Source organism: Pelodiscus sinensis, chromosome 2 (genome assembly GCF_049634645.1).
Source record: "Pelodiscus sinensis isolate JC-2024 chromosome 2, ASM4963464v1, whole genome shotgun sequence".
Classification (NCBI taxonomy): Eukaryota; Metazoa; Chordata; order Testudines; family Trionychidae; genus Pelodiscus; species Pelodiscus sinensis.
Window position 1 is genome coordinate 215,137,572 of NC_134712.1, and position 12,371 is coordinate 215,149,942.

The following is a 12,371-nucleotide window of genomic DNA, read 5'->3' on the forward strand; positions in this document are numbered from 1 at the left end:
GCAAAAATTATTGCCCACCCCTGCCGTAAAGACACCCTCACCTGCCACTCCCCCCAAGATTCGAGGGACTTGGTTGTGTTGTTACACATACTAACATCAGTAAATGAGGGCCTCAAATTTATATACATAGCTCTTATCAACCAGGGATGCTTGATATGACAAACTCTCTCTGATAACTGAATTACGGCTTTATAGTATAGAAACATTTTGTCTGGTGACTAATTTCTGGAGAGTAGTTAGACCTATACTAATAAGGTCTATTAAAGAAAAAAGCTTTCGGTAGGATACTAATTTTCTAAGAATAACTATGCATTATGCCGGGGTGCTCATAGGGCGGAGGTAGTGCAGAGGTGGTTTCGTGCGCTCCCCCGCCCCGAGGTCTTAATTGGCCTGGGGGTGAGGGATCATGCAAAGCCTCCTCCCGCCCTGCCAGGAACACGTGGCGCTTTGAAGCGCCAGGTGCTGCTCACAGGGCAGGGGGGAGGGAGTGGGGAGGGTGGAAGAGACTTTGCATGCTCCCTCATCCCCAGACCAATCAGGACCTGGGGGCGGGGGAGCTGTGTGAAGCTTCCTTCACCCCGCCCCGGCTCTGTGAGGAGCCCGCAACACTTCCAAGTGCCCCATGCTCCTTGCAGTGCAGGAGGAGACTTCCCATGCGCCCCTGCCCCCAGGCCTTGATTGGCTTGGAGGTGGGGGAGTGTGCCAAGCCTCTTCCAGGGCATGGGTGCCTAGTGGGAAGGGGAAACAAAGGGGCTCCCCCACCCCTTCCCATTTAGGCCCTTCCCATTCCTGGTCATGGGCTACTTCAAAAATTTTTCAAGTGGCCCCCAGGCAAAAGTTATTGCCCACCCCTGTATTATGCTTTCACAGCTTTAGGGGATTATGGTATGTGTAATTAACTCCTGGGTTCAAACGTTTTATAACTTTTCACACAGCTACATCCACCATGCTATTACCCATATAACCCTGTTACCCAAAACCAACATCCAGAGCCCATGAAGAAGCTACAGTGGTGGTGGGGGGGGGAGGGAGAGAGGAAAAGTGTCCTTTATAATAGATATGCCATATCAGGAATTCAGCCTATGTTGCAGGAGCTGACGAGTTCGACAATGAAGAACCCCCCAGATTAGATAAAAATGAATATATTACCAATTTTATATCACCAGAAAATACCATATTGCCTGAAAAAAGTATAAAGCCCACAAACAACAAAAGCCATAAAAAAAACTAACTGTTAAGGCTTCTTCAAGAGCTGTTTTGCTTTCCTCTTCCAAGCCTCAAAATATGAGTTAAGAATATTAGTCTTAAACTTTGAATTTCCCGGTATGTCGATTAAAGTTATTTATACATAGAGGGTTTTTTTTTCCTGTATGGCTATGGATCATACAGGAGTGACAAAACCTCACACTGCGATATTAGAATGTCTTTGCTGTAAATGCTACGATTGGTCAGAAGGCCAAAATTTCAGACCAGCTGCATGTGGAACAATTTCACTAGCAACGTTTGGATTTTAACTGAATTACTGAAATGTACTTCTACCCTGTGGCATACACTGTACTACTTTAAACAACACATAGCAACTTCTGCATCAATATTCAGGCCACACCACCCTAGGGAACCCAAGGATCCTTTTAGATATTACCGAAAGAGAAATGGAAATAAAGTTGTATTACATCTTATGCTTAAGAGTATGGAAAAAGCAGTAGGTACAAACTCCAAAACAGATGTAATTCAAGCCTCTGTGTGGCAGTCCAAGTCTCCATTACATGAAGAAAAGACAGGGTTTTAGAGTAAGTTATGAAACTGCCCCTCATGCTGATGAATCAATATATGTGCATCATCGTACAAGTAGTCACTGTCCTTATAATACCCATTACTGTTGCCAAAGCATTTTATAAATAGACTTGGGTTTTTCTATATTTAATTTACTTGGACCAAGATTTTCAAAAATTCTACATTTTATGTCTTACATAAGGCCTGATCCAAACCCCAGTGAACTCAGGTGTGGTCTTTCTACTGAATTCAGTGAGCTCTGGATCAGCTCAATGGGTTTGTCTGCATTCCACTGTTAACCTGAGCTTACAATTGCTGGACCCGGGGTCTAACGGTTGTGTTAAGATGTCCATTCCACACCAAACAGACTGACTGGGGTGTATAGCTTGAGCTGTGTCACACTGTAAAGCAGTGGTCACCAACCAGTAGATAGGGAACGACTCTTGGAGCCTTTGACAAGTGATCCTGACAGGTTTAACTGAGAGGCTGTCAAGTGCAGGTACTTCATCTGCCCCTCTCAGCACTGACGGGCTGCTCCTGCCCTCTGCCTTGGAGCTGCTCTCTCCCCCACCCTCCCACTCCTGCTGGGTGCCTCTTGCTTACTGTGCAGGACACAGGAAGAAGAGGAGGGTGCTGATTTCAGAGTGCCCCTCCCTCACCCTATACCCCATCTCCATAGAGCGGGGGGAGGGGCAGGGATGGAGAGAGTTTGCTGGCTGCTTTTGGAAGTGATGCAGGGCCAGAGTAGGGGTGAGCCTGCTGTAGTCCCCTGCACCACCACCCAGAAGCCACATGTGCTAAACAGGGCCTACATGGAGCCTGCATTCTGGACCCTGGACCCAGTCCTGAACCCCTCCTGCACCCCAAACTCCTGCCCTAGCCCTGAGTCCCTCTGTACCCAAACTCCCTCCCAGAGCCTTCACCTTGCACCCCTTCTGCACCTCAACTGCCCTGGGCTCCCACACTCCAAATCATTTAGCCTAAGATCAGAGTCCACATCTCCCTCCCCCGCATCCCAATCCTCTGCCCCCAGCCTGATAAAAGTGAGTGAGGATGGAGTGAGCAGAGGTGGGGCCTCAGGGAAGGGTCAGGAAGGAGGCAGGGCAAGGGTTTGAGGTAGACCCTGAGTTGCACTTAAATTCAAAAAGATCTCATGCTTAAAAAGGTTGGAGACCACTGCTGTAAAGTAACAGGGCTTAGACCCAAGTCACAGCACGTTTGCCTGACATTCAGAAGACTTCAGTGGGAGTAAAATCTTTGGAAATTATCCCCCTTGCACCCAGTCCTGAGTCAATGGGACTTCTCACAATAGACTAAGTTAAACCAAGGCTTAAATCTCTGATCCTGCAAATACTTATTGAAGAGCTTTACTTTAGACATCCATTTGAAAAAAAACAAACTTGTCTTGATTTCTTAAAAAACAAATCTTCGATGTTATATATTTTAACAACTGTCTACCTGATTGATCTGGTCTACCAAATACATAATTCTGCTTTTAAAAAGCACATTACTAGCCCAGGACATGAGTGATTAAACTCAATTTTCATGCAGGAATACAAGGTGGGTGTTTTTTTTTTTGTTTTTTTTTTTTTTTACACAGGGATGTAAATATCTGCTCCAGATTTGGAACGTAACAGTCATCCTGGCAGCATTTTCTCCTTTATAAATATGAAAGTTATAGGAAGACAAAGGAAAGTTGTCTGGATTCAGTTGCTTTCTTCTACTTAAAAGCCTACAGCTCTTAAAAATTAGGGTATGTTATGACACAAAAAAATTACACCACTAATATACTGTATAGTGTGCTCTTGACATAATTGTAGTACTCATGATTTGACTCTACATGACATGCTACATTTTCTTCTACATTCAGGCCACTTCACATTACACTACAGACACAAAGCAACTTTACAACTGGCATAGACAGTCATAACAGGATCAGATCACTGTGAGAATACTCTGGTGGGACAGTGCATAATGAAGAGCATAATGGCTCTGCCCCTACTCCCATATTTACAGCTCGGTAAGAGGCATTAGGAAGGCAATTAGGTCTGACTGCACCCAGGGATCCGAGGCTGCTATTCAGTGCCATTGGCAACAGCATAATTGAGAGCAACCAAGGCCACTTGGGTACTCAGCAGCTCTGAATTATGGGAGAATACACACACCTTTGCATGCCTCCAAAGTTGCATTACTCCCCCTTTGGCTGCAATCAGTGACTACTTTTATGCTGTTTGTAGGATTAAAAATGAGATACTAGTTGATTCAGACACCACAGAAAAAATACTTACAGAAATGTAGGACTGAAATCTAGTCTAATTCCCTGTACTCAGGCAAGGTTAAGGCCAAGTCTACACTGGCACTTTACAAAACTAACTTTCTGGCTCAGGAGTGTGAAAACACACATACGCACACACAAGCACAGCAAGTTACAACACTAGGAGCCAGGCTACAGCACTAGGAGCCGTGCTCACAGCACTGTTACACTCCCCTTGCAGAGGTCATTTACATGAAGCATTGGGAGACTTCCAGCACTCAAACTGTGGCCAGACTTTCAGTTTAAAGTGCAGCCATGGCTGCACTTTAAAATGTTACGTGTAGACAAAGCCCCAGTATTATCTAGATCAGAGTTTCTCAATCTTTTTTTTTATAAAGTACCCCTTTTTCAAAAAATTATAAGTACCCCCAGTACCTACAGTTTTCAGACACACAAAATGTTTTTCTACCATTGCAACACATTTGTTTAAACAACTTAATAGTAGCTGGGCAGGCGATGAAATTTTTGGGTGTAAAAAGTACAAAAATAATAAAGTGCTGTAAAACTAAACAAAAATTCAGTTTTTTCCAAATTTCAGTTGTATTGACTTTGAGTACCCCAAGGGTACTCACACCACTGGTTCAGAAACACTGATCTAGATCATTGTCTCCATGTCTGTCGTCATTTACCTCCCTCCCCTAAGTACATATGAAACCGCTCGGCTCTCAAGGCAGAGCAGAAACAAACAGCCACTGACCAGTTACCTAACTCTGAAAACACGGATGTGCCAGCAGCAGCAAAGTAGTAAGGGATTCAATGTCAAAAATGATTTGTCAAAATCACTTCCCATAGTTGACTTGCATTCCGTTGCCACCCTTGCTTCTGAGCTGCTGCTGCCACCCCATGACTGACTGCCAGAACCCCCATATCTCCAGGTGAGGGATTGGGTTAGAAGGGAGGGGGTTAGAAAACTGCCCTGGTGGCAGGGATCCAGCTGTCAGCCTCAGGGAAGTTGGGCTCCAGTTGTTTCCTTTATTTCCACCTGGTTATACATGGCCCTTTCGCATGAGCCCCAGCCACCCAGGGCTGACAGCCAGAGCTTTTAAAACAAAAACAAAAAGGGCATATAGCTCATGCCTTCCTTAGAAGGCTCATCCCTTACTTTGAGAACTGATCTAGACCATGCCTGACAGGTGTTTGTCTAACTAGTTCTTAAAAACCTTCAACAGAGATTGCACAACCTCCCTAGGCAATTTGTGCCAATGCTTAACCAACAGAGGAAGTTTTTCCTAACATCTAACCTGAATTTGCCTTGCTGCAATTTCAGTCCACTGCTTCTTGTTCTATCCTCAGTTATTAAGTGAACAATTTTTCAACCTCCTCTTTATAGGAACCTTGAAGACTCTTGTCATGTCCTCCCTAACTCTCCTCCACAAAAAATAAAAAAGCCAATTTTCCCAAGTTTTCTTCACAGGTCACGTTTGAGGCCTTTAATCATTTTTGTGGCTTCTTTTGGACTTTCTCCCATTTGTCTACCCCTTTTACTGAAGTATGGTTCCCAGAACTAGAAATAATATTCAAGCTGAGGCCTTATCAGTGTTGAGTTGAACAGAAGAATTACATCTTTTGCCTTGCTTGCAACACTCCTGCTAACACATCCTAGAATGCTATTTGCATTTTAGTAACAGTATTACATTGCTGACACATTTAGTTTGTGGTCCACTTTAACTCCAGATCCTTTTCTGCAATATTCCATCCTAGGCAGTGATTTCCTGTTTTGTATTTGTGCAGTTGATTAGTACTTTGTATTTGTTCTTAATGATTTTCATCCATTTATTTCAGATCATATCTCCAATTTGTGAAGACCATTTTGAATCCTAGTTCTATCCTTCAAAGTGCTTGCTACATTTCCCAGCATGGTATCATTTGCAAACTCCATAAGTGTACTCTATGCACCATTTGACAAATCATTTATGAAGCTATTGAATAGAGCCAGACCTAGGCTGGATCCCTACAGCAATGGCTGTCAATCAGGGGTCTGAGTACCCTTGGGAGCACTCAGATCTTCAAGGGGGTACATCAACTCATCTACCGACTTCCTGAGGAAGCTACAGATCATCAGTAATCTTCCTGAAAGATCCTGATCACCATGGACGTCGAAGCTCTTTACACCAGCATTCCACGTGATGATGGATTACTGGCTGTCAGGAACACCATGCCTGATGATGCCACTGCACACCTAGTTACAGAGCTCTGCAACTTTGTCCTCATACACACAACTGTTTCCAATTTGGGGACAACTGATATATTCAAGACAGTGGCACAGCTATAAGCACCCGCATGGCCTCACAATATGCCAACATCTTTATGGCTAGCCTCAAACAACACCTCCTCAGCTCTCGTCCTCTAACTCTACTTATGCTACATTGAGGACATCATATGGACCCACGGGAAGGAGACACTGGAAGAATTCCACAGGGATTTCAATAATGTCCACCCCACCATCAACCTAAGACTGGACCAGTCCATACAAGAGACCCACTTCCTTGATACTACAATACAATTACATGACTGCCACATTTCCACCACTTAAATCGGAAACCTACTGACAGTTACACTTACCCACATGCCTCTAGCTTACATCTAAGACACATTTCCCAACCAATTTTTTATAGCCAGCCCCTAAGATACAACCGGATTTGCTCCAATTCCACAGAGACAAACACTTACAGGATCTATATCAAGCATTCTTAAAACTAAAATACCTACGTGGAGAAGCGAAAACACAGATTGACAGAGCCAGACAAGTACCCAGACATCAACTTCTTTAAGATAGGCCCTACAAAGAAAACAACAGAACTCCACTTGTCATCACCTACAGCCCCCAACTTAAACCTCTCCAATGCATTATCAACCATCTACAGCCTATCCTGGAAACGACCCCTCATTCTCACCGGCTTTGGAGACAGGCCAATTCTTGCCTACAGATAACCCCTAATCTCAAACAATTTATTTCCAGCAACCACATAGCACACTTCCATCCTACTCATCCAGGAACCCACGCCTGCCATAAACTCTGGAACCAACTCTGTCAACACATCTATACAAGCAACATTATCACAGGACCTAATCACATAAACCACCACATCAAAAGCTATATAACTGTATATCCACCAATGTGATCTATGCCATCAAGAGCCAGCAATGCGCCTCTGACATGTATATTGGCCAAAGTGGATGGTCTCTCTGTGACAAAGAATTAATGGACACAAATTAGATATTCAAAAAGGGAATACAGAAACCTGTGGGAGAACATTTTAACTTGCCCAGGTACTCATTCATGGATCTCAAAGTTTTCATATTATTACAAGCTAATGTCAAAAAACAGCTTGAAAGAGAAGCTGCAGAGTTTAAGCTCATTTACAAGTTTGATGCCTACAACAGAGGTTTAAACAAACACCATAACTGGATTACCCGCTACAATCCACATCCTAATGACATAAAAGGCCAAACACCAGGTACTGAAGAGTTCTTCTGGAACCTTCTCTAGCAGCTTCATTTATCATGGAAACTCTGACTATTCTTTTCACATTTTTTTCCTCCTTTCTTTTCCCACCCCATCCCCTCTCTTCCTCAGATATTTATTTAGAACTTGGACCCCTTAAACTCCATTCATCTGAAGAAATGGTTGTGCCCATGAAAGCTCATGATACCATCTACTTTTTTTGTTAGTCTCTAAAGTGCTGCAGAACTATTCTTTGTTTTTTAAAGTTTTTTCCATTATAGACTAACATGGCTACCCCTCTGAAGCTTATCAACTCATCTAATTTTTTTGTCTGGTTTTACAACAGGCTACATAAAAAGCATGAGCAGTGTCAGTACAAAATACATTTTCATACAGGTAACGATTTGTCTATCCGTCTCTATATACTATACACTGAAATAAGTATAATATTTATATTCAAATTGATTAATTGTATAATTAGAAGGTAAAAATAAGAAAGTAAGCAAATTTTCAGTATCAGTGTTCTATGGTACTTTGTATGCTAGGTCTGATTTTGTAAGCAAGTGGTTTTTAAGTGAGGTGAAACTGAGGTATGCAAGACAGATCAGACTTTTGAAAGGGGGACAGTAATCTGGAAAGGTTTAGAGCAGCAGTTTCCAACCTTTTAAAACGTGAGATCACTTTTTTAATATAAGTGCGATCCAGGATCTACCTCAAACCAAAACACTCTTGCCCCACCTCCTTCCCATTCCTTCTTTGGGGCCCTGCCCTGGCTCACTCCATCCTCCTCCCCCATCCTCACTCACTTTTATGAGGCTTGGGGCAGAGAATTGGGGTGCAAGGGAGAGGGATGCAGACTATGGTCCTGAGATAAAGGATTTGGAGCGTGGGAGGGGCTCTGAGCTGAGCCTGGGGCAAGGAGTTCAGTTGCAGCAAGGAATTCAGGGTGCAGGCTCAGAGGGAGTTTGGGTGCAGGGGGTCTCAGGGATAGGGCAGGCATTTGGGGTGTAGGAGGGATTCATGGCTGGGGTTAAGAATGCGGGCTCCAACTGGGCAAAGTCTATCAGAGGTGGCTTCTGGGTGGTGATGAGGTGGCTAAGGCAGACTCACCCCAGCTCTGGGCCCACAATACTCCTAAAAGTAGCCGGCAAACTCTCTCCATCCCTGCCCCCTTCCACTCTGTGGAGATGAGGTACAGGGTGGAGGAAGGGCACTCTTATATCAGCACCTTCACCTCTTCTTCCCATGCCATGCATAGCAAGCAGGAGCCTCCCGGGGGTGGGGGGCAGCTCCCAGTCAGAGGACAGGAGCAGCACAGCAGTGCTGAGAGGGGAAGCTGAAGTGCTGGCACTTGATAGGTGATCCTGACAGGCTTGGTTGGGAGGCTGTCAGAGGCTCCAAGATCTACCAGTAGATCCCAACCTAAGGTTGATGACCACTGGTTTAGCGCCCACTTCATATGCCCTGCCAGCTTGATTCAAATATTGATAACTGCTCTTGGAGTACAATTTTCCAACCAGTTGTGCACTCACCTTATAGTAGGTTTGTCTAGCCTATATTTCCCCAGTTTGAAACACAATCATACAGGCCAATATCCAAAAGCTTACTAAAGTCGAGATCGCACATTTACTGATTCCCCCACTCTGCATAACAAGGCTTATTACGCTATCTTGGTTTGATGAGATATGTTCTTGACAAGTTCATGTTAGTTATCACTATTATCTTGTAGGTTTTTACAAGTTCGTTATTGACTCAACTGTCTTTCTGGGTACCAATATTAAGTAGACAGGTCTAGAATTCCCAAGGTTGTCCTTATTCCCCTTTTTAATAAAAGGGTAAATATGGTACCCTTTTCCAGTCTTCTCAGATCTCGCCTAGCCTTCCATGAGCTCTCAAACATAAATCTTTAATGTATTAGAGAGGTCTTCAGAAAGTTCCTTAAGAATTCAATGTATTTTATCATCCAGTACTTATTTAAAGGTATCCAACTTGCCTACATATTTCATTTATTCTTTCGCTGTTGTCACAGATCCTGTTGTAGTCACAGATCCTACTTAATGTAAACTGATGTTCACTGTATCAGTCATCCAGTTATTGATAAAAGGCATTCAACCCTTGGCTATTTATTCCTTTCGATCACTGTCTCTCTCCTTATTGAGTAAGAGACCTACCCCTGTCCTTCATCTTCCTCTGGCTTCTAATATATTGGTAAAATATTTTCTTGTTAGTCCTTAAAATCAAGCTAGTTTAGTTTTCTTTTGTCCCTTCGCCTTTCTATTTTGTCCCAACATGCCTGTGTTGTTTTTATGCATTGTGCAAAAAATATAAAACGTTGTGAATAAAAAAAATTTAAAGTACAGAGAACAAAGAAAAAGAGTTCCAAGAAAATCAGTAAATTTTTAAGGCAAAATAACTTGATGCCAAAAAGAAATTTTGATAATCCCACCTAAGGTCAGCAAGTACAAAGTGTAACATGCTACCTCAAAACGTTTTACATCAGTAAGAGAACTGACAGGATTTAGCAAGGAGAAGGCTAGACAAAAGAGGTCTGTCTGTCATAACTATCACTGCTCAGCTATCATCATCTGCTTTCCAAACTTATGCCTCAGCATGAAAGAGATGCTGTCTGGTGTTTTATTTTTAAAAAACATTTTTACCTATTGTACAAAAGTTAAAAGTAATTTTTAGCTAGATCTCTGAGTGTGGCATTCAAAGCAGACTTGTCGATTTCAATTGTATTAATTTTCAGTCAATTCAAATGCAAGTTCATGCTATAGCGTCTGAGTTTCACATATTACTGAGAAACTTCTGTTAGCTTACAAACATCTGTACGATTTGTTTTTAAATATGGTAAGAGTGCTATAGTTTTTCAGTTTTGTAAAGCACAATTGCACTAATATAATAGGTAGACAGGCAGAAAGAGTATTTACTTACCAAGCACAAGTACAGTTTAGTGTCAGATAAACTACATCCCAAATTACTTTGCAGAACTAAATCATATATTTACAGAGCTAATAAAATTAAAGCAGAAGGAAAGAGAAATTAGGAGACATGAGGCCTGTGAAGAAAGATGGCATGAGGCAGGCTGAGACAAGGAGGTACAAGAAAGCTAACACTCATAACTAAATAGGATCCTCTAGGTATCAGAAAGTAATGCTACCAGGTCCATACCACTTCCTTTTGTCACTTATGTTACAAGACATCCTCAGTATATTGTAAGGAGACAGACAAGTGATGCCAGGATTAACCCCACAAACCCCTCCCAGCTCTGCTCACTTACTAGTCAGACATCTCTCCCTTATGGATATTGTTGTCTTAGCCTGGGACATAAGAACATAAGAACGGCCGTACTGGGTCAGACCAAAGGTCCATCTAGCCCAGTATCCTGTCTACCGACAGTGGCCAGCACCAGGTACCCCAGAGAGGGTTGACCGAAGACAATGATCAAGTGATTTGTCTCCTACCATCCCTCTCCAGCCTCTGACAAACAGAGGCCAAGGACACCATTTTATCCCCTGGCTAATATGGACCTAACCTCCATGAATTTATCCAGCTTCTCTTTAAACTCTATTATAGTCCTAGCCTTCACCGCCTCCTCTGGCAAGGAGTTCCACAGGTTGACAACACGCTGTGTGAAGACGACCTTCCTTTTATTAGTTTTAAACCTGCTCCCCATTAATTTCATTTGGTGTCCTCTAGTTCTTCTATTATGGGAACTAATAAATAACTTTTCTTTATCAGCCCTCTCCACACCATCAGGGCTGTTAGAAAAAGAAGGCGGGGAATCTTTTATTGGACCAACTGAGACGCTCTGTGTAGCTCCCAAACTGGTCTCGTCCACCAACTGAAGTTGAGTCTATAAAGGGATTACCTCAGCCAGGGGGTCCCCTGCCTCGGATACCTTCCGCCTCCCCCCCCCCCACACACAGATTCAGTGCACAAGGAGGACTGGAGTTCTCAGTTGTGACTCCTTAGGGACGAAGGGCCCCCACTTTGCCTCAACTCCGTGGGAGGCGAGCACAGCCCCGCTCCAGGTGTCACCTCGCAGCAGGCGGGTGCCCCGTGCCCGTGGGTAGCAGGCTGCCCCCAGGGCGGCGGGGGACGCAGGGGAGGCCGCCGTGCGCGGACCCGACTCACCAATTCGGCTGAAACTCTCCGACAAAGTTCTCCGCAACTTTTTCATCCTGCCGCTGCTTTTCTCGGCGGACTGCGCGTCCAGCATGGCACGGCGAGCCCCGCGCGGGGGCAGAGGCGCCCAAGCGCCTGGCGTCCGTCCCTCGGCTCCCGGACCCCCTTCGCCGCCGCTGCTGCTGCTGCTCACGCCGCCTGGCAGGGAGCGGTGCGCGGTGCCCGGGGCGGGCTCATCGCCTCCCCCGGGGCTGCGGAGCCAGCCCTGGCGGGTCGCAGGCTGGGAAGCAACGGAGCGGCTGCGGGGGAAGAGCAGCCCTGCCCGGGCGCCGCCGGCTGCTCGGACCCGCCCGGGTTAGCGCAGCAGCGGCAGCCGCGTCCCCGCCAGCTCCCAGCCAAGCGGCAACTCCAGCAGCCTCTGCCGCGCCGCCCTCCCCCGCCCGGCCACCCCGCGCCGAGCCGCGCCGCCCCCGCCTGCGCCCGCGCCCGCCTCGCTGATTGGCCCACGGAGCCCGGCCCGGATAGCGAGCGCGGGGGCTGGCCGGCTGGGGCGGGCGCGGCCGCACATGGGGGGGAGGGGCAGGATAATGGGGGGAGGTTCCTGGGGTCAGGCTGATGGGCGCGGGACGGGGGGCAGGATAATGGGCACAGGTGGGGGAGGTGATGAGGACAGGAGGGTGACTACATCGAGGAGCCTTGCTGAGGAGAGGA

The 12,371-nt window shown here is 45.3% G+C and overlaps 1 protein-coding gene across 2 annotated transcripts in view; it reads right to left on the reverse strand.

The window, feature by feature from the left end:
* The window catches only part of CDK14 (cyclin dependent kinase 14), a 527,195-nt gene extending 515,071 nt beyond the window's left edge, over positions 1-12,124 (reverse strand). The window contains exon 1 of one of the 2 annotated variants that reach the window (XM_075922396.1): positions 11,670-12,123. In XM_075922396.1, coding sequence (XP_075778511.1) covers positions 11,670-11,754 — 85 coding nt within the window. In that variant the 5' untranslated portion in view covers positions 11,755-12,123. Of the gene's footprint in view, positions 1-11,669 lie in introns of both variants that reach the window. The other variant, XM_075922397.1, reaches the window with a different exon arrangement.
* Positions 12,125-12,371: the final 247 nt, after the last annotated feature.